The following is a 26049-nucleotide window of genomic DNA, read 5'->3' on the forward strand; positions in this document are numbered from 1 at the left end:
TGTGATGTTTTATTTTTACATCTGACATCAGTCTCAGCAGTCATTCCAGGGTCCTAATCATGTACATGGTCATATTCTTTTTACCCTCTGACAACCTTTGATCTATGAAGTGCTATTGTGCAAGATAAAGCATCCATAAAGTCCAGATTCTCTGCATTAATACACAAATGTCCCTCTTTTATCTCTGAATATTCTCATCTATTGTCTAGTTTAAACTAACTTACTGCGTGATTTTCTCTCCTCAGAGCAAACAGGTGATCTCTGCATCTGACTGACTAATTCAGTCTCACTCAGTTTGTACATTTGCATGTCCATGGTCATACCCTTGAACATTAGGCCTCACCATCCTGAATTTCCACATAATCACTTTTTATTAATTCTCTTGTTATCAGCCTCTGTAGCTCCCCCTTCTGGCTTGCGCACAGCACAGCTGTTCCACTTCCAAACTACAGGGTACAATCTACAAGGTTGTGTAACAATAATGCCTCAATACTGTTTCTGTTCTTTCCTCCTGTCAGATAAGAATCATAATTCATTCATAATTCAATCAAAACCAAAAGACCTACCGATACTGATCAGGTAAACGAAACTGCTTTAGTCATTTGTACAAATGACAAATGCTGTTATTTATTTTGTGAGGGCAGCCTCTATGTTTGGAAAGTAAATTTCGATATGTGTTCAAACAAAAACAAAGAGTTTGAAGCCACTGTTGAACAGCCACAGCTGAAATGCCTCCTTCTTTTCATCTCCCCTGTGCACCTGAGCTGAGAAACACTTGAATCGATGCGGGGGAACTGTAACAACCACCAAATCTCTTGCCGGCCTGCTCACAGCAGACTGCAACACTCTTCTCCTCAACAGCAGCGACCATTTTAGGATGAACCAAGTGAACCATGTTTTCTTCAGAATCAGCAGCTACAACACAAGGTCAGCCAGCTGATTCCCAAGCAACAGGAGCCACAGCAGAGTTAGCGTGGAAAAGCTAACTCTGTGAAAAGAACAAAGGAGAGAACAACGGAAGCGACACAGCAAGAAAGGACTTTACAACAACAACCTTTTTCTTTTGTTACAAGGACTGGGTAACGTTAACTTACTGGGCCAAACCTCACCTAGCACAGCACAGCTAAGCAACAGAACTCTTATCCTTTGTTAATGTACATGCTGTTTAATGTCTGGTTGTTGCTTAGGTTTGCTTAGGTTGTGGTTACTCCCACAATTAATTGGGTACTTCTATGTTCACACACATACCTGTCGATAATCTCCATTGTAGAACCTGCATGCAGCTAACTTTCATCCTCTAACCTGGTACCTTTAGACTACATGCGCTAGACTAACAAAGAAACTCACACCTTCCCTCCCTCACACTAGGTGGTCTCAGCAGCCATTTTGAGTAGTTCCATTGTTTACCGCCATCATTTGTAGTCTTCCTTGTTCAGGCCATGTGGTCACAGCAACCATTTTGAATTGGCCATCTTGCCTTTGTCTGTGTCCCCACAGACACATCCTCATACACACACACGCACACACACCTGTATATACTAGATTAGACATTGTGTTTTACTCTGTCCTATTGTAAATAAATATCTAAGTATAACTACTGGTGTTTAATGTTGCACAAGTGTGAATATTGCCAACCTCAACTCCTCCAATCCTTCAACCTTTACCTACTGTTGATATGGTAATTTGGTTATTGTACTGTTACACCCAGTGTGACTCCTGTCTTATACTGGGATTCACAGCCAGCTAAACTCTTTATGACACCGTGACCTCCAAGGAACAGGCAGGTAGTTGTAGTTGGACAGGTTTAATGCCAAAAATTGTGAAACTGAAACACAGAGTACAGAAACATAAATTAACAACCGAGATACATACGTTGCAGAAATAGCGGATCTAACATTTACAGATCTGTGGCGGAAAAGTCCACGATGTGTCAAATTTAACGAAACACTTTGCACTCTAACAATGATAAATGTACTCATTTATATTGCCACTACAGGGCAAAACAAACAGCTGGACGAAATGTTAACATCCGAGTATCTCTCGTTATGGAGCAGAAAACGAAAACTTCCAGGCACCTCACTTCCTGTAAATCACACAGGTAAATAAACGCACTGCGCCCTCTACAGGCGAAAAAGGGCCACTGCAACTGCAGGCACAAACAATTCCAACACAGTTATAGTTATAAAGTTGATTATTGATCAGAGTTCCAGATTAATGGTAATAATTTGAGACTGAACCTATATTTTGCCTATTAGTTTAGGCTGGTGCCCCGAGGATTATTTAATATTAATATTTTTAATTGACAACCGAAGGTCCAAGATCTGGTGCCCCGTGTCTACAGACCCAACATTTATGGTGTCCCGCTCGTGAGGCACAGCTCAGACCCAACAATGTGTAAGATCGTGCTACTTGCTCAACATCCTTAGGGGGCAGCATTTCACCTTTTTGACCCCGTCCAGTTAATCATATTGTCGTTTTCCCTACATTCCTCATCATTTATTATTTATAAGTGCATTTATTGCTGATATTGCTGTTAAAACTGCTGATCAAATTATGAATACTTGTCATACAAACAGTATGTTTTTATTAAGAGGGTGTGTCCTGGGGGGTAAATACATTCCTCTCCGATGGCTGCAGTTAACCCCAATAGCAAGTCGAGGAATGCTCTGTCCCCCCCTGGTGGCAGGGAAGAGACTACAGGAGCAGAAATGACCCACTTAGCACAGCTGAGAAGGATTTAGGCTGATTCACTGCTGGAACACAGCCTACAAAAAGCCCAGAGAGAGACACAGAGGGAGAGAAGTGTTTGGAGGATGCTGACTGCAGACCAGTGGGTAATATGTTCAAGGATTTTTTTTGATGGATGAAGGACTAATTTTGAGAGACATTTAAGTTGATTTGTTACTGGTTTTGATGTGACAAAAAGTCCTGTATTGTTGATAACTTTTGAAAAACCTCAGTAAAAGATTTGATTTGTTTCGAAACACTTTGTGTTGTGGTCTTCTTGATGCCCATGCCAGACATTCTGTGAATCTCTCATGACGTCACAATATGGTGGAGAATGTGGGCATGCTGGTCGAGGGGTAAATGACAGAAGACCCAACTGAAGATTTTTGTTTTTTCCTAGACTGCCTCTAAAGGACCAGGTGTGTCATTTTTCTCAATTAGCCTTAAAAGAGCAGTGCAACATTGAGGAGTTTATGAAGGTCTTCATCGATGGACAGAAGTCCCAGTACGACCTGAGCCTGGCTATGTTGGTGGAGCAACAGAAGGCCAATGTTCTCAAGGTCCAGGAACTGGAGTTGCAGAAGAGCCAAGCCGCCAGAGGGGGTGCTGTGGAGGGGCCCCGCCCAGCCCGGGCCAGTGACTGTATCCCCAAGATGGGAGCAACTGATGACGTGGAAGCGTACCTATATGCTTTTGAAACTGCCGCAGCCAGGGAAGGCTGGCCCAAGGACCAATGGGTAGGACTCATCGCTCCTTTCCTGACCGGTGATTCTCTGAAAGCTGTCCAGGATTTACCCCCAGATGAAGCTAAAGACTATGAACAATTGAAATGTGAGATCCTGAGTAGGAATGGGCTCACCAAGTATGGTATGGCACAACGCTTCCACACCTGAACTTTTCAGTCAGAACCCCCACGAGCACAGACGCACGATCTCATCCGTACCACAAAGAAATGGCTGGAACTGGAAAAGAATGACTCAGCGGCGGTGGTGGAGACACTGGTGGTGGATCGGTATCTGCGGGCCTTGCCTTATGAAGCCAAACGGGTCAACAAGAGTGAACGCTGGCAACTTGCTGCCGCTGCTCGCCGGTAACCTAACTTTTTAACTTTTAATATTGTTTTTTCAACTTTTCAGAAGTTCTGACTTATTTTATAGTTTTTATAAACCTAATCGGACCTTGTAATTGTCTTTATTTGGAATATTTCTACGATTTACTGGCACTACGTCCGTGTGAGTCTTAACTAGCCTACCGTTAGCTCACATGCTCTGTTCCGGCTTGAGCCTCACTTGACGTTTATCTGGTGAACACTGCCTGAGACGGTAGGACATACATCTTGTCCGTATGTGGCTGGCTCTTTCTACTGCCCGTCCACCTGCCAGTGCTGGTGATGCTTCAGTACTCGGCCACTGACCTGCTCCGGCTGCGCTGTCACCTGCCTGGACCTGCGCCTGAGGCACTCCACCTTCACCTGGACATCACCTTCCAGCCCCGCCGGAGATACATTCACTGAGGGTCCCGCCGGAATTTCCACTATAACAGCTCAACAACAAATAAGTCCATCTGGTCCAGCTCTCGACGCCCTCCACGCTCCACCAGCCGGGTTGTCGACCACAGTGTGTTGACCCGCCTAGACTCATCGGCTAACACCACCACCAGCTGCGACAAGACCTCACTCAACTTCGCTCTGCTTAACATCCGCTTACTGACAAGCTAGGGACATCTCATCCAGGACATCATCACAGACTGTAAGCTGGACTTTCTTTGTTTAACTGAGACATGGCAACAGCCCAACGACTTCTCCCAGCTGATTGAATCCACTCCTAGTGGATTTGTTTACGTCTGTCAACCCCGCGGCTCCGGTCGGGGAGGAGGTCTCGCGATAATTTACCGCGACAAGTGGAAAGTCTCGCCGGTGTCTGTGCCCGTCTCCAGCTCGTTTGAATCCACTGTCTATGAGCTGTCTGGTCCCACTCCAACCATCATTGCTACTGTCTACCGCCCCCCCAAACCGAATAGTGACTTTTTAAATGACTTTGCTGCTTTCCTCTCCCATTTATCCTCTCTCTCACCAAATATAATACTGGTGGGTGATTTCAATATCCACATGGACATAATCAATCTACCTCTCACCAAAGACTTCACATCCTGTTTAGAGAGTTTTGGATGTCAGCAGCATACCACTATTCCCACACACTCCAAAGGACACATTCTGGATTTAATCTGCTGCTCTGGTGTCACCCCCCTTGAATTTACATCTGATGAACTCCCCATAACTGACCACTTTCTCCTCTCATTTACAGTGAAACTCACTCTTTCCATTTCTAAAACACCACGCCTCATTTCATTCCGGAATATAAAGAACATCAACCCTGCCACTCTCACATCAAGTATCCACTCCTTCTGCCTCCCTGACATCCACAACCTGTCCACCCCTGATGATCTGGTTTCTCACTACAATACTGGACTTCATAATATTCTTAATTCTCTTGCTCCGTTAAAAACCAGATCTGTGTCCTTTTCCGTCTCCGCCCCTTGGTTCACCCCTGAACTTCGTCTTATGAAAGCCAAAGGTCGGCAACTTGAACGACTCCATCGAAAAACTGGTCTAACTATCCACAAAGAAATGTACAATAACCATATTTTACATTATAAGAACTCCATTGCCACCACCAAAACCCACTACTACTCCAGTATCATCGAAGCAAATAAAGAAAACTCCAAGCAACTGTTCTCCCTGCTCAACAATATCACCCAACCCAAGGACTCTCTCCCCCCTCACTTATACACAACCTCCTTCTGCAACTCCATTATGTCTTTTTTCACTGCAAAAATCAAGAATATCCACCAGCACCTAGGTCCAAATCCTCACCTCAGCATCTCAGCCAACTTTCACCCATCCACACACTCATTCTCATCCTTCCTGCTCCCCACTCTCTCAGAAATCAAAGAACTCATTCAGAAATCCAAGCCATCCACTTGTCAACTGGACCCCCTCCCCACACAACTTGTTAAAGCCTGTCTTCCCTCTCTGGTCTCCCTCATTTCTGCCATCATCCACTCCTCTCTCACCAATGGAACTGTCCCTACATCTTTCAAAACTGCTGCCATTACTCCAATTCTGAAAAAACCTGGCGCCGACCCCTCGAACTTCAACAACTTCCGTCCTATCTCCAATCTACCCTTCATCTCCAAAATCCTCGAAAAAACTGTTGTTTCCCAACTCCATTCTCACCTATCCCACAATAACCTGTATGAACAGTTCCAGTCCGGTTTCCGTCCACTCCACAGCACTGAAACAGCACTCATCAAAATCACCAACGACCTCCTGATTGCAGTTGATTCTGGGCTCCTCACCATCCTCATCCTCCTCGACCTGAGCGCAGCCTTTGATACCATCTGTCACACCACTCTCCTCAACAGGCTGTTTTCCATTGGCATCACCCACACTCCATTAGACTGGTTCACATCTTATCTCTCTGGCCGCACTCAGTTCATTCAACTCAAGTCCTTTAAATCCATCCCCTCCCCCGTCACTACGGTGTGCCCCAGGGCTCTGTCCTAGGGCCCCTCCTCTTCATCATCTACCTCCTTCCCCTCTGCAATATCTTCCGCAAATTTAACATTGACTTCCACTGTTACGCTGATGACACCCAGCTCTACCTCTTCACTAAACCCTCATCCACTCTCCCGCCCACCTCCCTAACTGATTGCATCACTGAAATAAAAACCTGGTTCACTCTAAACTTCCTTAAATTAAAAAGTAACAAAACCGAGGTTCTCCTCATTGGCACCAAATCTACTTTATCCAAAACCAACAGTTTTTCTCTCACTATTGATAACTCCTCCGTTTCACCCTCCCCCCAGGTTAAGAGTCTGGGTGTCATCCTTGACAGCACACTATCCTTTCAATCCCACATCAGTAACATTACCCGGTCTGCCTACTTCCACCTACGAAACATTAATCGCCTCCGCCCCTCCCTTACCCCCCACACTGCCGCCATCCTTGTCCACAGCCTCGTCACTTCCCGTCTGGATTACTGTAACGCTCTCCTCTTCGGCCTCCCTCTTAAATCCCTACGTAAACTTCAATTGGTCCAGAACACAGCTGCCCGTATCATTACTCGTACCCCCTCCATCCACCACATCACTCCTGTCCTCCAACAGCTCCACTGGCTACCGGTTCAGTTCTGTATTCATTTCAAAGTCCTTCTATTAACATTTAAGGCCATCCACAACCTCGCCCCCCCATATCTGTCCGACCTCCTTCATGTTCCCACTCCCTCCCGCTCCCTCAGATCATCTTCCTCCACACACCTGTCTGTCCCCTCCGCCCGTCTCACCACCATGGGGAGTAGAGCATTCAGCCACTCTGCTCCCCGTCTCTGGAACCTACTACCACCCCAACTCAGAAATATCGAGTCATTCCCCCATTTCAAATCACAACTCAAAACACATCTGTTTAAAACTGCCTTTTCCATCTGATGCCAATTGCTCTGTTACTTTTGTTTTGTTTTTATTTTTATATTTCATTTTTATTGTTGTTAATTAATTAATTAATTCTTAATGTGTTTTAATCTCAATTTGTATAACTGTGTACGGTGTCCTTGAGTGCCAAGAAAGGCGCCTTTATATAAAATGTATTATTATTATTATCGGCCAACAACCGTTTTCCACTGCCACGCAGTTAGTAGAGGCAGTAGAGCAGTACCAGGCCTCAGTAGAGATGTTATTCCAGGAGGGAGTCCAAGAGTATTCCCGGGACAGCTAGGAGGAGGTGTTCGTCTGAAATACCCCAAGACCCACACCCCTTCCAATCCAGTAGCTGGCCCTCGAAGAGCCGCTGGGGTCCAGTCTTTCCAGTGGAGAGGCCCTGGAGAAGGTGAGCCCTGGCAGTGTTTTCGGTGCGGGGAGTTGGGTCACAGATTGTGGCAGTGCCAGAAACCCAATGAGCCCATGCCGACCGCCGAATCAACTTCCGACTAACATGCCCACCTGTATACCTCACTTTTAGGGACCACTGACAACCCCAGAGGACGCCGTCTGACTTGCCCAGTAACGCTGAACGGCCATGACGTAGAAGCGTTACTAGATTCCGGTAGCAACGTCACCCTGGTGCATAAGTCATTAGTAGACCCGTCATGTTTGACCTCAAAGAAGCTCATTGATGTTTCATGTGTTCACGGGGACACCAGGGAGTACCCCACTACAAAGCTGACCCTGACCACCACCAGGGGGCCGATACATACCCTGGCTGGGGTAGTTGACACCCTCCCAGTCCTAGTGCTGGTCGGGCGTGACTGTCCAGCTTTTCACCTGCCGTGGAGAGACACCCAAGAGCAAGCAGCCCGGGAGCCTCGGAAACGTAGAGGTAAGACTCCGCACACGAACATTGAACCAGTTGTCCAAACACCATCTCAAGATGTTCGGTCTCCAGAGTATGCCCTTGCAGTTGTGGGGAGCTCCCCAGAGGAGGCAGTGGCAACCCCAGATGACGAAGAAAAGAGTGGCCAGGACAGTATCCTGGAATCCAGCGATGAAGGAAAGCAAGGAAACGGGGGCCTGCCGACTCTCACAGGCCAGTATGGAACTGCCCAGGTACAGGACCCCACACTGACAAATGCTCTGAGAAATGTGCAGGTATTACAGGGTGTAGCTTTAGGGGATAGGCAAACCCTCCCATACCCCCACTTTGCAGTTAAGAAGGGACCTTTGTACCAAGTAGTTAAGAAAGATGACAATGTCCATGAGCAGCTACTCGTTCCCCAGGCATACAGGGCCAAAGTTTTGAATTTAGCCCATACACACCTGCTAGGAGCCCACTTAGGGGTGGAGAAAACTAAAGAAAGGGTTCTCCAGAGGTTCTTCTGGCCAGGAATACACAAGGAGATAGAAAACTACTGTCGGGGTTGCCCTGAATGCCAGATGGCAGCTCCAAAGCCTTCATACAGGAACCCACTCATGCCCCTACCAATTATTCAGATACCCTTTGAGAGAATTGTCCTTGATATAGTGGGGCACCTGCCAAAAAGTAGCCGTGGTCATCAGTACATACTGGTCATACTAGACTATGCCACTCGGTACCCGGAGGCCATCCCACTCAGAAAGGCTACATCCAAACAGGTGACCAAAGAACTGTTCCTTCTCGCCAGCAGGGTTGGCATCCCGAATTTCATGTCAATTCATGTCCAGGGTTACTAAGGACCTGTGTGCCCTCCTCAAGGTAAAGCAGCTGAGGACCTCAGTGTAACACCCCCAGACAGATGGCCTAGTGGAGAGTTTTAACAAAACACTCCACTCACAAGTCCATGCTCCGGAAGGCGATCAGCAAGGATGGACGCAACTGGGACCAACTGCTCCCCTACCTGCTGTTTGCGGTAAGAGAAGTGCCCCAGGCCTCCACTGGTTTCTCACCCTTTGAGCTCTTGTACTCCCACAGACCCAGGGGGCTGCTTGAGATCGCCAAGGAGGCCTGGGAAGAGCAGCCATGCCCACACAGAACTCTCATCGCATGTTGCGGCCATGAGAGATAGGATAAAAGCCGTCTACCCGATAGTATGGGAACACATGGAAACAGCCCAACGGCAGCAGCAAGCCTCCTACAACCGACCTACCCAGCCCAGAGATTTTAACCCAGGAGATCGTGTCCTGGTACTGGTTCCAACGGTCGAATGTAAGTTTCTGGCCAACTGGCAAGGGCCGTATGAGATACTTGAGCGCGTGGGGGAGCTAAATTACAAGGTGAGGCAACCCGGGAAGAGAAAACCAGAACAAATTTCCCATGTTAATCTGTTGAAGAAATGGCATGCTAGAGACGCCCTGTTCAGTTCTCTTCCCCCCAGAGAATCCAAGGAACTGGCTAGAGAAGAAGTCCAGGTGGGCCCGGATCTGTCCCCACACCAACGTCAGCTGACTCTGGAGTTGGTGGATCACAATCAAGATGTTTTCTCCTCTCTACCCGGCCACACCCAGTTGGTCAAACATGATACAGACCGAACCAGGTAAAACGCCTTACAGGGTGTCTGAGGCCCACAAACCATCCATACAAAAAGAGCTAGGAAAGATGCTGGAGCTGGGAATAATTGAGGAGTCCCAGAGTGCGTGGTCAAGCCCCATTGTACTTGTTCCCAAACCAGATACCACCAACCATACGGTTTTGTAATGACTTTAGAAAGCTCAAGGATGCGTCACAGTTTGATGCTTACCCCATGCCACGAATGGATGACCTGATTGACTCCCTAGGTCATGCTCATTTTATAACCACCCTTGATCTCACCAAAGGTTACTGGCAGGTGGCCCTTACCCCAGCCTCTAAGGAGAAAACAGCCTTCGCGACCCCAGGTGGCCTCTTCCAGTACAGAATGCTCCTATTCGGGCTCCACGGGGCACCTGCCACGTTTCAACGCCTGATGGACCGGGTCCTCAAGCCACACAAAAGGTACGCAGCAGCATATTTGGATGATGTGGTCATACAGAGTCCAGACTGGGACAGCCACTTACCCAGGGTGCAAAGTGTACTTGACTCTCTCCGAGAAGCAGGACTAACGGCAAACCCCAAGAAATGTAGACTGGCCTTCGGCGAGACCAACTACCTGGGGTATACCATAGGTAGGGGCCTAGTAAAGCCCCGGGAAGTGAAACTGCGGGCCATCCAGGACTGGCCACGGCCACTAACAAAAAAGCAGGTGAGATCATTTTTGGGCCTGGCTGGCAATTACAGATGATTTATTGCTGGTTTTGCCACCCTAGCTGCACCCCTGACGGAGCTGGCGACCAAGCGACATTCACGGATGGTGAAATGGAACCCAGAAGCCGAGGAGACTATCAACAACCTGAAACGGGCCCTGTGCTCCGGACCAATCCTTGTGGCCCCAGACTTTGACTTCATTGTCCAGGCAGATGCCTCAGAGGTGGGGCTGGGTGCTGTACTGTCCCAGACACATGAAGGTGCAGAACATCCCATACTCTACCTCAGCAGGAAGTTGCTTCCACGGGAGGTGAACTACTCTACGGTAGAAAAGGAGTGCCTGGCTGTGACATGGGCCCTGGAGACACTGCGCTTCTACCTCCTGTGGCGCCATTTCACAGTGGTGACGGACCATGCCCCTTTACAGTAGATGGCCAGGAACAAGGAGACCAACAGTAGAGTAACGAGGTGGTTTTTGAGTTTGCAAGCATTTAATTTTTCTGTTGTTCACAGGGCTGGCGAGCACCATGGTAATGCTGATGCCCTCTCCCGGCGTGACGCCCTCTTCACTTCTTCCAAGCCGCCGAGGACGTCGGGGTTGAAGGGGGGGGGGGTGTGATGTCACGAGAGGGTGTGTCCTGGGGGGTAAATACATTCCTCTCCGATGGCTGCAGTTAACCCCAATAACAAGTCGAGGAATGCTCTGTCCCCCCCTGGTGGCAGGGAAGAGACTACAGGAGCAGAAATGACCCACTTAGCACAGCCGAGAAGGATTCAGGCTGATTCACTGCTGGAACACAGCCTACAAAAAGCCCAGAGAGAGACACAGAGGGAGAGAAGTGTTTGGAGGACGCTGACTGCAGACCAGTGGGTAATATGTTCAAGGATTTTTTTTTTTTGATGGATGAAGGACTAATTTTGAGAGACATTTAAGTTGATTTGTTACTGGTTTTGATGTGACAAAAAGTCCTGTTTTGTTAACTTTTGAAAAACCTCAGTGAAAGATTTGATTTGTTTCAAAACGCTTTGTGTTGTGGTCTTCTTGATGCCCATGCCAAACATTCTGTGAGTCTAACCTCTCATGACGTCACAATACAATAAACATATTAAGGAGGAACATAAGAGGAAATAACAATAAAAAGGGAAAATACTACAACAGTCAAAAATATAAAAGTAAAATAGATACATATATTAAAGATAAAACAATGAAAAAGATACTACACAAAAATACTATAACTATGTATAAAAGTGTTCTGGAATGACAAAACCCCTGCTGAGCAGGATGTGCAAAAGATCACAGTACAGACAATATCTGTTATGTGCAGGGATAATACTCCAATATGTTACTGTAATGTGGTTGTTGATGATTGATGAGGCCAGACGTAGAAGAAAAAGAAGGTGCTTGTCCTTCATTGGGGATGACTGGACTGGAATTCTGGTCCTGATACACACAAACAAAGAATTTTTTTAAATCATACAAATTATTTTTATTCAAACATGTTAGGTCTGTTTGTGTGTGTGTAATAAATGGTGAGATATATACAATGTGAACACTAGTAACAGTACTAATACTATGAAATGTAGAGTAAACCAATATACCAATTATAACCTATAAAACCAATGATCAAACCTTTATAACCAATAAACAATGAAATCAGTCCATCCAGAGAGTTGCAATGTCACAATAATTAACTTTTCCATAAATTTGATCAAAACTCATAGTTTCCCACGAGTTGAACCAATCATACCAGTCCCTCTGCAAAACCTTGATGTACATCACCAAACTCACTTCCTGGTTTCTGGTTTTGAAGCACGTTGTGAAGCTGTAGACGTGTTTCATAAAAGTCTCACATTTACCAACAAACATTACTGTTAAAGACTGTGTAAAGCAATTCCCCAATGTTTTACATGAAAGTGGGGTTAAATGGTTTTGTTCCGCGTGCAACATGACAATGCTCCACTATTTTTCTTCTCCAGATGAAATAAAACATCCACATAGTCCAGTTGATATTTATGTACATTTTTAGGGCTTTATGTTATAAATTCATATATTCATGAGGTGATTATAAAGATCAGCTCTACCTGTAATCAAAGCAGAGCAGCGGAGTGTAATTGCTTGTTCTTCTTCCCTATAAGATTTGGATCACCATATGCACTACACAGGATTTATTCTCACTGGTACAAGTTGCCTAAGACTTAAATGAATTATACAAAAAAGATAGCAACAACTTTTGCAATTTCTATTTGTTTCCTCAGTTTCATTGAAAAAAACATCTATAACATAGCAACTTATAAGAAAAGCTGCCACAAAATCAGGTATTTCAGAACTCAACAATCCCAAAAACAGCCTGCAAAATTCTGAAGGATAGTACAAATATGGATATACTATAAAATACATAAACAATATAGGCAGTGGTATAACTGGTATAGATATTCATTATTATCAATCAGCAGTAAGAACATGTATACACTGTGGCTCTGATATAATCACCAGTCTCTTTGTCTTACTTGTAAAAGTGAGTGAATGATAGAATTTTCCTCACCTAGACCCTCCTCACTGTGTCTGTACACTCTCTGCCATGGGTGTTGGTGGGATAGGTGGCTGAACTGGGTCAGGTCCTGATAAAGACAGAGGTTTGCTGAAATCGCCTCAGAAATGTAAAGGCCCAGTGAATCCTGACTGATCTCGTAACAGTAATGTAAAGTGCTTACAATATGATGAAACAATAAACGTGTATTCACTTGGTCTACTGGATCCATACAATCTAAAAGTACAGTCATAATAAAATAAGCCTAAAGTTACTGATGCAACTAGCTGGACAACAGCTGGCAGGAACAGACTAAATTCCACTAAATCGCTGAAACGTCTGTCGACTTTATTCCACTTGAAATGTTTGTCAGTACAGTTTGTCATTTGCACTAATGATATTTTTCACTAAAGACCAACATTAGATGTTACTCACCAGTCTAAAAGAAAAGTTGTGATTTCGGCATCAAATGTACCTCTTTACTCTTCAAGTGCTGTCTCCAGCGGTGGAAAGACACAGCAAGATTTACTTGTGTTTTGCTTAATTTCTTTGCTGTTGAACGTGGTTTCTTGTCGGGAGCGGTCCTTTGAGATAGAGATAAGTCTAGATGCTACACTGACTCACACAGCATCTAGTGTCACAAAGTGGTATTACAACACGGTTGGGGCTCGCTGGTTAGCATTTTAGTAGATATCTCTGAAATACAATAGATGGAGGTTTGGGTCATGACATCATCCTGAATCTGGGATCCCAAATAAACACACACACACACACACACACACACACACACACACACACACACACACACACACACACGCACACACACACACACACACACACACACTTTAAATACAAGCAAAGGAAGTTTCCTGTCCTTCATCTGTCCCTCATTTCAGGGCTCAATCAGTAAATTTGGATGTAACTAATAAAGTATTGTATGCTTATGTATTCTCTGTCTTAAGCATCTGTGAAAACATGCAAAAAACTTCTTAACCTGTCTCTTATGTTGCAGGTATCAAACTGGAGTCCGTTGTAATTTCCCAGCAGTCGCTGTTGGACATGATTGAGGTTGACCTGCTGACCGTTGATGGATATAAGGCGTATGCAGCCCTGGAAGGCCAGAGTCAGGTTCGGACAGCCCGCTGGGGGACAGCCTGGGTGGAGATGACACATCATTATCATAACCTGCTAGAACAACACAAACCACTCTGGATTTATTCTGATGTTGTTTCTAGACAAACAGAGAAATCAGAGTTGTACAACCACACGTTGCACATTCACAAACCTCCAAAGTAGAAGTTGCCTATGGCCTCCAGTTGTTCCCACTTCTCAATGGTGGTGGCCGGCTCACTGTCCAGAATCAGAGTGATCTGTAGACCTCTGGTGTCCAGATTGACAGAGTGCCACAGTCCATCATTGACTCTGTAACCTGGGGACAGAGGAAAGTACTTTACATCATTGAGGATGAAAACAGAACAGCTGTGTATCTTAAAGACTGTCAACAACAGAGACAACAGAGTTTAAAAGAGCAGGAATTTGGTTCAATGTGATATTTTAGTCAGTTGCTATTGAGGAAGAAAATACACATTTTGGGTAGTGGGGACTTGACACCTGTCTGTCTGCATGCAGTGCCATCTTCCCTTGCTAAATTCCTCACTGTTTTACAATACCATTACCTTACTAAGTGATTGAGTCTGGTTTTTCTGTCCATCTGCCCGAGAGCAGTGCATGATGGTATATTTTTGGTTAGTGACCATTAGTCGCACACTACTCTTCATGATGCATTGTGGGATACTATGAGTCCGCTATATAGGGTTTAATAATTGTCACTATACTTTTGGACAGTAAAATGGTGAATTCCCTATATAGTGGACTATATAGAGTAGTGGGTGATTTCGGACACAGCCATAGATTTTATGTAAAGATGGATGACATCACAGCTCCCACAAATGAAGCTGAAACATTTTGAACACCCTCTGGTGGCTGGCTGCAGTACAGGTCATAAATCCCGCCCCCTCCATGTTAGAGATTGGCCAAATGAAGTACACGTCAAATACATTTTTCGCAAAGGTGGTGTCCGTCTCTTTAGGTAGTTTATGTTTGTTCAAGTGTTCATTCATCTAATATCTGATGCAATAAAATGTTAGTGTAATGTCAAGATAGATAGCTGTGATTGACTTGCAATTGGGTCGAGAGGGTGTTTTTGTGGTACTTTAATACCGTGACCCCACCCCCCTGTGCAGACTGGGGCTCCAAGTGATGTTGTAGGAGAATTGTAAGGCCGAAGATGTATGATCTGATGTCAACCGGTTAGACGCCAATAAGAGTTCAAGAGCAGTGTGGGAACAATAACAAAAGATATGGTTTGGCGGTCAACTGAGCAGGTTAGGATACTTCGGCTTGGTGGGAAATACCTGGAAAATAGGAGATTGGGTAACTAGGAATGGATACAACGCCAAGGCATACTGCCAATAAGAGAACAGTGACCTGGGAGAGCATCATGGTGTTCTGCCAGAAAACAACACCATGACCTGGGTGTGCGCCAGGAATAACAGGATGCAAGAGTTGGTCAACAGTTAGGCAAGAAAAGTAAGACTAAGCCAAAATGATTGGAAAACAGGATGCACATACACACACATAGCCATCTGAGGTATAAAAGATCATGTCTGGTTCTGTGTGTGTGGTTGTTGTCACCGTCTATGACTGCAAGTAGGCAGCATTGAATAAAGAGAGACTCCCCGCTCTGACACCTGTGTCTTGACTGTCTGATTCCTTTTTTGATCCACCACTTCTCGCCACAACAATGGTGAAGGATGACAGCGCTCATATCTGCTGGCTGAACCTGCTAAGAGAGTGTCGTTATCCACAGTGAAACGAGTCCTTCTTCCTCGCTGAGTGGGGACTCAGCGAGGAAGAAGCCATTACTCCAAAAGCAACATAAAAAAGCCAGATTATAGTTTAGAGTCAGTGGCAAAGTTTGCACCCAGGCTCATCTCTCTCTCCTGCACCTTCACCCAGCTCTCCCGCTGCTGTGCTCTGCTCCACTTTGTTTAACAACTCCTCCCTGTCTAATGTTACTTGTCTAATAAGATTACATTAAAAGTGTGAGTAACGTAACGCTAACAGCGTAATACAGTTTACACTCACATCACATCTGATTACAAGTGTGAACACCCAAGTTAGCGTCACTGAGTTGGCTAATAATTCTACCTTTTCTCCGGTAATTCGCTGCCTTATTCCTCACGACTACACTTCTCTGACTCTGACCTGGTGCCTGACGTGACGTCACTTTCAATGCCGCGCTCTTGCGAGTAATTAACTCCAATAGGATCCCCCAACCACCCCACTCCCTCCCTCCCCTCTCCTCCCCTCCCCCCGCTGTTGCGCTCATCATCACACAGGCGGTGCTGTGAAGGTGGAGAGATGTGGCGGTGGTGCATTTGCGACAATTGAAAAAAAAAAAAGAAAAGAAATTTGAAGGCGTGGTGGCTATGATTTGGCTGTGGCGGGCCGCCACTGCTAAATTAATGTAGAGGAAACACTAAAGTGGCTTAAGGACAACAAAGTCAATGTTTTGGAGTGACCATCACAAAACCCTGATCTCAATCCTATAGAAAATTTGTGGGCAGAGCTGAAAAGGCGTGTGCGAGCAAGGCGGCCTACAAACCTGACTCAGTTACACCAGTTCTGTCAGGAAGAATGGGCCAAAATTCCAGCAAACTATTGTGAGAAGCTTGTGGAAGGAACAGAAAACGTTTGACCCAAGTCATACAGTTTAAAGGCAATGCAACCAAATACTAATGAAATGAACGTAAACTTCTGACATTGAAGAAAGTAATAAAAAATTGTCTAAAAAATTCTCTCTCTCATTATTCTGGCATTTAGCAATAAATAATTTTGATAATCCTAACTGACCTAAAACAGGAAAAGTTTAGTGTGATTTAATGTCAGACAGTGACAAAGAGTGAGAAGTCTTTTTATACAGTGTATGTAAACTTCTGGTTTCAACTGTATGTATATTTATCTTTTTGACTGTTGTAGTATTTTACCTTTTTATTGTTATTTACTGTTAATATGTTTATTGTATACTGCACCAAACACCAAGCCAAATATCTTGTAAGTAAAAACCTACCTGGCAATAAACCTTATTTTCTGATTCTGCCTTTGTAATGATGTCATCATCCCTTCCTCATGCTGCTGTAGCCTGACACCCATGTGTCCTTCAGTATCCCCGTGCCTTCATATTTTTATAGGTAAATAAAAAGTATTCATAATTTGTTTCAATGCTATCGGCAAGTTCAACTATCAACAAAAAATGCACATATAAATAATAAATTATAAGAAACATAGGGAAAACAACAATATGATTAACTGGACAGGGTTGAAGAGGTGAAATGCTGCCCTCTGTGGAGGTGGAACAAGTAGCGCAATCTTACACATTACACTTTTAAAGCTGTGTTCGGGAATAGGCCTGCCAAAGCATTTTTGGCCTGACTCATAGAGGCGCCACAAATGTGTATCTGAAAACTCGGAGGGCAGGATTTCACCAAAATTAGTGTGGATGATCTGGGGGCAAGTATTAACCGAAATATGAAGAGCTATATCGATTGCTGCAAGTGGGCGTGGACTATCAAATATTTACCCATAACCCAAGATGCCTTTGAGCAATCCTGTCTAAACTGACTGGAGACATCATACGTTGTCTGCTGAACTTACACACAAAGTTCCATTCACATCTGATGAAAGGGGGACAAATAGTGAAACTTTGAGTGCACAATTTTTTTAATTGTGCATACACTATAATCATGAAATGTGTTCAGCGTCTCACTCATCAAACACAATTAAACTACCTAAAGTGACTCTCCTTGGCTTTGCTAAGTCTTACACCCACTTGTTGCTACTTAGTGGTTTCATTATAGCTGATTCAGCTTCTTGCTTCTTTCAAAAGGGTTAGAACCTGTGAGCTGCGGGCCATATATATATAATCACTCATCACTAATTATAATAAAATTTTCACCAGACCTTTTCATCAAACAGGAGCTTGAATGGTTCTGTAACAGTTTAAAAACTAACATTGTTATGAACCATGCTGAATCCAGAAAGCTGACTACTGTCTCATGTATGAAATTCCAGTCATTTTAAAATCCTCAACTGACACTTTATCATTTCCAATATGGTAATAAATCACTGGTAATAAAGGAACAATCCAACACTTAACACAAAAATGGAAGCATGGGGAAACTGCTGGTTGAGCTCCATCACAGTTGGGAAAAATCCACCTTACAACAACAAGATTAACTTAATGTTTTATCTTATTATTGAACAAGAGTGAAAACAGAAATGGAAAAATTAGATGCTGCGGTTTTAGCAGCAGTTAGCTGCTGAGTGCAGTAAATAAGTACACTGACTACAGCATTGAATGCAGACAGGCAGTACATCAAAGCTTCATACTGTTATTTTGCCAAAACACACTTGTCACATTAAAACTGTGTGAAATGTTCAGATTAATAGACTTCTTTGCTTGATTTTAAGGTTAAAGGTTTAAAGGTTTCGTGACTCCACACTGCAAAACATAGCTTCACTATTTAAATTATGAAACCTGGCAGGTAAATAGCACTCATTGTCCCAGCTGGTGTCTGTTGTGATCCATCAGGTACTGTGTGGACAGACGCTCCAGTTATTTCCTGCATCAGAGACCTTGACGCGAGTTTCCCTCCTTTGTATGTGTTTCGTGCTCTGCATTCACACAAACAACAGACCAAGTTCCAAGTGTGTCTCCTAATGTGATTGAAACACAATCACTGGCTATAATGTCTCTATAATGTCCTCAGTAATTACTCCTGCTGCAGCCTCAATAATTATCCACCAAGAAGAGAAACAAGGAATATTTCAAAAATAATAATACAACTGCTACAATAATATATGCAGCAGATTCACACGGGATTACAAACTGGCATCATCTGCACTGTTACAACCAAACAGTAAAAATAATCCCACTGATCATCTATTGAACAATAAACCTCCAGCCTCTGGTCCTGCGTGATGAAAGAACCACATTAGTGTCTCCCTAACTCCACCTGCCTCATTCATTCAACCCTGGTGTTTCTCCTGTTGTACTGGACAGCTTCATTCCAGACTCTTGAAACTCATCTCCATCCCACTCTCCTCTTTATGTTTCACTATTCCTCATGACAGTAGATACCAAGCACATGAGTCCACAGTTCAATCACAGAGAAACAAAAAAAAGAGACAAATTGGGGCAAGAAGCTTCAATAAAATGTCTGTGAAAAGATTGAAACACCAATGACCAGGGGCGGCTCAGTCACCACGGGTCCTGAACTTTGAGTGTGGCATAATCAGAAGCCCCTGATTAGGTTTAATGGATCTAGATCAGGTGAGTAATTCACTAATATGTGGTGGCACCATGTGTAAAGCCATTACAGTGATTAGGAGGATCTGAATTAAACTGCCTTGATCTTGTGAACCAGACTGTTCAAACCATCATTTCAGGAAGCTGAGGAACTTTGGCATTAGCCAACATATACTTGAAATGGCACAGAGGAGCCTGGTTGAAAGCATCTTATCATTCAATATAACAGCTTGGTACACCAAAGAACAAAAGCATGCTCTTCAAAATTGTTAACATTGCAAGAAAGGTGATGGGCAAGTCACAAAAACAACTTTGCAACAGTGCTGTTCACAGGATAGATAAACCTCAAAGCCACTATACTGAGAATCTTAACTGCTTCCATCTGGCCGTCGATTCAGGGCCCCAAGGACCAAGTCTTTTATTCTCTATGCCATACAGGCACTGAACACAACATGACTAAACCTAGGAACACTTGTTACTTGTCTTTTCTCGTCTTCTTTCATTTCATCTGCTCTACAAATACAGGCTAAACAACTGGGCTCATGAGAAAAACCTGTATCTGTAGCAGCAGCACATTTTACAGGACTGTCCTCTCCTGATGGCTTTCATTTGTTCTGTCATCATACTGCTTCCCAAACAGACGATATCCTGGTAATATGTTTCTATATATCAGATTTGTTATAGCTACTCAATTCCCAAAGCAAATATCTCACTTGGTTGTCTTTGACTTGGTTGTGCTGAATCCAGCAACATGTTTTTGTTATTGTACCTATAATTTCAACAATATCTGGTCAGTGGTATGACTAAATATTTTATTTCAAGTGATAACAGCGTGATGAAAACAGTTGTGACAGTTAGAGATGGAGGAAGAGGGGTCTGTCAGTGGATCCTTTGGTGCCAGGCTCAGACTTCAAACATGACCTGATGTCATTCATGAATTTTGATGGTGCAGTGTTTTCTAGCTGTGATCCCTCCAGCTATATTTCACTCTAACCCACCATCTGATGAGACTCTGGCTTCCCCAGTCAAACATGATTATCTGTGTTATCTTTACGTGATCCCCTAGTGGGCCTCCAAATGACATGACATCTCCCTTCGCATCATTCCAATAAAATCAAGATTTTATTGAGGACAAATGTGCTAAAAATATGAAGGATCAAACTGTGTGCACGGCCACATCTCGTCCATCTCTACATAATGGATTAGTCAGCAGTGTTCAGTCTGCTTCAGTGACACATTACAAATACTGGAGAGAAAGAGAAACAAGCAGCCAGATGGACATAAGCAACAAGGATGAGAAGAAAGGACAGCATTTCCCACTGCCTCACTTTATCTGGTTGAACATGAGTCTGTAAAATTAAGACAGTTTCTCAATACATGGTTTTGAATTTATGTAAAAAATATTGTCAGTGGTTTTGATAAGCCTATAAAAAAAACTGACATGCACGTTATATCCTTTAATATCTCAGCTGTGGATTCTGAAACTGTACAACATGGTGGATGTGTTGACCTGAAGTGCAGAAAGAACCAGACTTTTATTTAAACAGGTTCATAATTCAAATTTCGTATCTGATCATATTTGAATAAAAAGCCTAATTGTTTTGTGATTTGCTGTTGATACAAACGGAACAGTTCCTCCATGTTTTTCCTGTTGTCTCCATAAATTCAATAAACATGTCCATAACACTGACTCCATTAGTATGATGTTACCATAACAACTCTGCTGCTCTGAGCATCTTTTTTTTAACAATGTTGAGACTCATCATTCAAAAGACCAGATTTTTCTTTGCTCCACTGGGCAAAGGAACTCAACTCCTCACGGTTCACACCTGGGGATGCTTGTTCCAAGGTCTGGGTAACGTTAACTGACTGGGCCTAACCTTTCCCAGCACAGCATAGCACAGTATAGCTAAGCGGCCATTTTGAGTAGTTTCTTTGTTTACCACCATCTTGTGTAGTCTCCTTTGTTCAGGTCATGTGGTCACAGTGACCACTTTGAGTCGGCCATCTTGCCTTTGTCTGTGTCACACACACATACACCTACACACACACACCTGTATATACTAGATTAGACATTGTGTTTTACTCTGCTCCATTGTTAATAAATGTCTTTAAGTATAACTACTGGTGTGTTTAATGTTGCGCAAGTGTGAATATTGCCAACCTCTACTTGGTAGAATTCCAATCCTTCAACTTTAACTTACTGTTGATATGGTAATTTGGTTATAGTTAGTAAGCTAATGGTTAATCAGAGATCCAGATTAATGGTAATAAATTGAGACTAAAACCATATTGGCTATTTTGCCTATTAGTTTAGGCTGGTGCCCTGTGAACTTTAATTAATTTTAAAGTTATTATTTAATATTAATATTTTTACTATTAATATTTTCTTAATTTATGATAGCCAATAAATTGATAAACAACCGAAATCTAACACATTTGGTGTCCAGCTCATGAGGTAGAGCTCAGACCCAACAACAACAACACTTCTGTCAGTCACTTTTCACTTCCTATTGCTCGTACTTTTACCTTTTATCTGTCATGTCACCTTCAGTGGAATTTAAACTTAAGTAACACTGATTGACAAAATGTAGTAAACACCATTGGCAGCACTGGAATGATCTGAAAATAATGTAAAGTGTATTATTTGAAGTATACCAGATCATTTCAATAAACAGGCCTTTAATGGAGACAAATTGTCTCAGTTGAATAAGGGCCTTTCACAGAGAATCTACTGTAACTTGGTCAACTCACACATTCAATTGTTGGACTACTTGTGATAAGGTAATATGGTGCTGGTTAGGTTTGTTGAGGTGAGGGGTAGAATCAGCTGCTTGTCAGTAGGGGTGTAACTACAAAACTGAAAAGCATCTGTAAAACATAAATAGAAAAATTAAAAAAAAACTTGTGCATTAGGAGTGTTATATAGTTTGTTTTATATATATAGATTAATCAAGGTGTACCGCTTGTGTACACTTGTAAATGGCACGGACAACGGAATGGTTTATGTGCACACGTGATGGGACATTGTAATGAGGCTTGAGCACTTGATTAATAACTTGACTTGACTTGACTAATTGAATCTACTACTGCATATGGGCTCATAGTCATTGAAATAATTTTGCCAATAGCTTTGGCCCCACATCTAGAGGCTTCTTAAAAACAAAAAGGTTAGACTCCTGTTTTCTTTTGCCTAGCTCCAGTGAGTGATGACGTCTAATATGCATTAGCATGTACAGCGTGTTTCCACTGACACACAGCTGTCGAACAACGCCGACACACCATCCACGTCTGATCCACCAATCGCACTCCATTGTTGTTGTAATCCACAGGGAACCTGAAATATTCCTGCACAGATGATTTAAAAGAAGCAGATGAGTCTCCTAGCTCCTGTGTGTCATCTGAACTTTCCATAGTTACTCTTCTTCTTCTTGTGTTTTGTTGCGTTTCCTTGTTCTTCTGCATTTGTTCTTTAATGGCGATTGGCAGTTTTAGTTGCATTACCGCTGCATGGACTGGAATGTGGATGCTGCCATTTGTGACTGACTTTTTTCCACTCAGACATATTTGTTGTATGACTGCATGCACTGAACCATGATGTCCGTATCATGACGGTTCAAGATGAATACTAATACCATTATATCCCTAGAAAATAAAAAATACATGCTGCACTCCTCAGGACCAAAGCCGGGCTCCTGTGTCTTGCTTGCCACACTACAGTTTGAAGTAAGGTGGGTTAGCCCTGAAGTTTGGAACAACTACTGCCATGGAGCAGCACATAAGTCTCCCCTGTGATTCCCAACCACAGTCTGGGAGCTGAAGCAGGAAAGGTTAACAATAACTACATGCATGCTATTCTTGCCATCACCTTCAAAACTGTTATCTGTTCCATTCTCTCCTCCTCTCTGTGCTCACATATACAGTAATTGAATCCAGCTGAATTCTCAATAAAGCTGTTCTCATTGACATGTTTTTTCTGTTTCTGTTGTCATGACAGTGGAACAAGTTTGAAACAGTGACTGAAACATGGCCTATTATGACTACATGTTAACCAGCAGTCTCACTTTCATCATGGGGCAGTACTGCTGACTCTCTTAGTAGCTAGGGTTTGTTCAAAGTTACTTGATTTGTGGAGAGGTGCTTTTTTGAAAAGTAATGTAGCGACAAATGCCTTTAATAGAAACTGTTCACGCCCAATCGTTTTGAGAAAGCAATGACCAGTGGAGAAACTCCAACACTTGACCAGCTGACCAAGCCAACAATGACTTTTTAAGAAGTTCAGTGTGTGTGTGTGTGTGTCTGTGTGTGTGTGTGTGTGTTTTCTGACCTGCCGAGGCCTCTGATCTCTGCTGTCCTGAACTGTGGAGGGTCAGGAGGAGCTGGCTGCTGCTGATCTGCAGATCCAGTCTCCAGGACTCTCGGCTCAGTTGCACAGAGAGCAGTAGCCCTTCAGAGTTCCATGTCCTGAACTGGAAACACACAGAGAAGCCTGCCATGAGGCCAGATGGTGCAGCCGCTGGGAGCAACAGGAAGCTGCTGCTGGAGCTCAGGAAGGTGCAGGCAGGCAGGTGGGGCCAGGAGCACGAGAAGGTCACATTTCCCTTGAGGATGAGAGAGCCAAAGGATAATATGACAGTATGTTTGACTGATTGTCTGACTGACAGTCTGGCTGACATTGGGACTTTCCAGTGATGTCAACGTGTTCCCATATTTCAGCTATTTACATTGTGAGTACAATGTTATTATTACTGAAAGAAATGATGGGGGGAAAAAACTATGAATATGAAGTTGTAATAAACTGAAATTATCAGCCTATTTGAAATGAATGACCATCTGACATTTAGGAAAAACAGAAAATTAATTTTACTTTTTCATTAAAGTATTTATACATATATACAATACATATGATTTTTTATCTGCATGCTCCTTTGCTTGGATAACTGTGAAGAAGTTTTACTATAGCTATATTTATAGTCCCCTGACACTGGTTGAATAGAATCAACATTACCCTGTCAACCAGATGTCACAGCTCACAGAGTTCCCCTCTTGTCTCCATCTCCACACCTCCCTACCCCTTCACCTGACTGCTGCTTCATCTCCACACCTGTCTCCCATCCTCTAATAATCTCATGTTCTGCCATATTAACTAATCTTTACGCTGTCTGTCAGTCTGTATCTTGTTCTGTACCAGAATTATTTTCCATGTTTCGTCATGACAATGACAAACTTCAAACAAGCTTCTCCTGTGTTAAGGATTACCAGTGTTCACTTCTCTGTGGAGAGACTGCATCTGTCCTCATCATCTCAGCCAACCAGCCTCAGTCGCCTCACTCATCAGGCTGCCTGTCCCCTGCCTCATCTCCGCCTCTGTAACCTCTGTCCTCAGCTACCTTGTGTCTGCATTTGGGTCCAGAACAAACCAGGCCTTAACAGTGGATGAGTATAGTGCATATAGCACGTTTATAGAGTATAGTGGAGTAAAAGAAACTCACCACGGTGTAAATCTGTGGCTTGCGTCTCTTTGCCAGGTCGATGATGTTGATACCGTTGTAGTTTAGGTTTTCAATGCAGCCGTGGAAGTTCTTCCTGAGAAAGGTTCCAGGTTTGCCAGGCAGCGGAATGCCGCCAAAGCTCAGCTTTTATGAAGAATGCAGAAAAAACATTATAATCATATCACAGAGACATGTAGTCATGTAGGGGATATAGAAACCTGATTTTTTAAGTCAGGTATGGGATTATAGAAACCAGGGCCCGTATTAACAAAGCATTTTATCTTACCACTAAGAGAAGTTACACTAAAGATTTTTGACTAAAATTCCTGTTCACAAAGCTGCTGAGACCAACTTTTACTAAGGAAAAGTAAAAACTCCTAAGCTAAGAGTGCGATTCCGTTGCTATGACTGACGTTAATTTTCATGGATGAGCTCGCTTACAAGAACCACAGTGATTGGTTGATGAAAACGCATGGGCAACATCCCACAGTAATAATAAAAAAACACTGAGAAATAAACAAATAAAAATTTAATAATAACTGATTAGTTGCTGTTTATAAAAGTATTACATTCTCCAAAATGCATCTGTTTGATAAGGTTTGTGTCGACCCCGGAGAATTTAATTTTACTAAAAAAACTTACAATAAAGAGCTCATCTGTCATAGACAACCTAACTAAAGCTAACTGGCAGCCTATTAGCCACAGTCTGTTGTAGCTGTACCTATTGTAATGTAGCTGTGGTCCCGGCTGTGGGTTGAAGTGTGAAAAGAGTTCCACTGTTCCCCACCACGTGACGTCCAGCTGGAAAATGATCCTTTCAAACAGCTGCCTCAGGTCACTCTCCATTTAGATCCATGAATCGTGTGTAGATCCTGGACACAGTACAGTACCCTGTACAACAGTGTCTACAACTGTACAGGCATCCAGTACAACCTGTGTGTTGATGGTGTGATTTTGTTTTCCTGTTTACAAATACCTCCTCATCCTGTGATGGTACAATCATTTTTACATGCATTCCGTCTATGGCACCGATCACACCGGGTAGACCGACCATGAAGCTGCTTTTTCTCTGTATTTCTCTGTAGTTGTTGAACATCTAAAGGAAATTAAAGGAATTGTTCTATGATCTACAGAGACATTTGCTGTTTGGTGAATAACCTTACAGACAGCTGGGAGATCTCCAAGTTGTCAGCATTGCAAAGTTGCATTTTCTCTGTTGCCAAGTAACGCAGCATTGCCAAACAC

General features: G+C 43.4%; 1 protein-coding gene across 1 annotated transcript in view; it reads right to left on the minus strand.

Annotated features, from left to right (window-relative positions):
* Positions 1-26049, minus strand: part of LOC130177688 (contactin-associated protein-like 5) — a 218462-nt gene that overhangs the window by 58130 nt on the left and 134283 nt on the right. The window contains exons 8-11 of the mRNA XM_056389607.1: positions 24805-24948; positions 23640-23913; positions 14228-14371; positions 13937-14096 (exon numbers count right to left, since the gene is read on the minus strand). Coding sequence (XP_056245582.1) covers positions 13937-14096; positions 14228-14371; positions 23640-23913; positions 24805-24948 — 722 coding nt within the window. The remainder of the gene's footprint in view (positions 1-13936; positions 14097-14227; positions 14372-23639; positions 23914-24804; positions 24949-26049) is intronic.

The sequence above is a fragment of the Seriola aureovittata genome, chromosome 11 (genome assembly GCF_021018895.1).
Source record: "Seriola aureovittata isolate HTS-2021-v1 ecotype China chromosome 11, ASM2101889v1, whole genome shotgun sequence".
NCBI lineage: Eukaryota > Metazoa > Chordata > Actinopteri > Carangiformes > Carangidae > Seriola > Seriola aureovittata.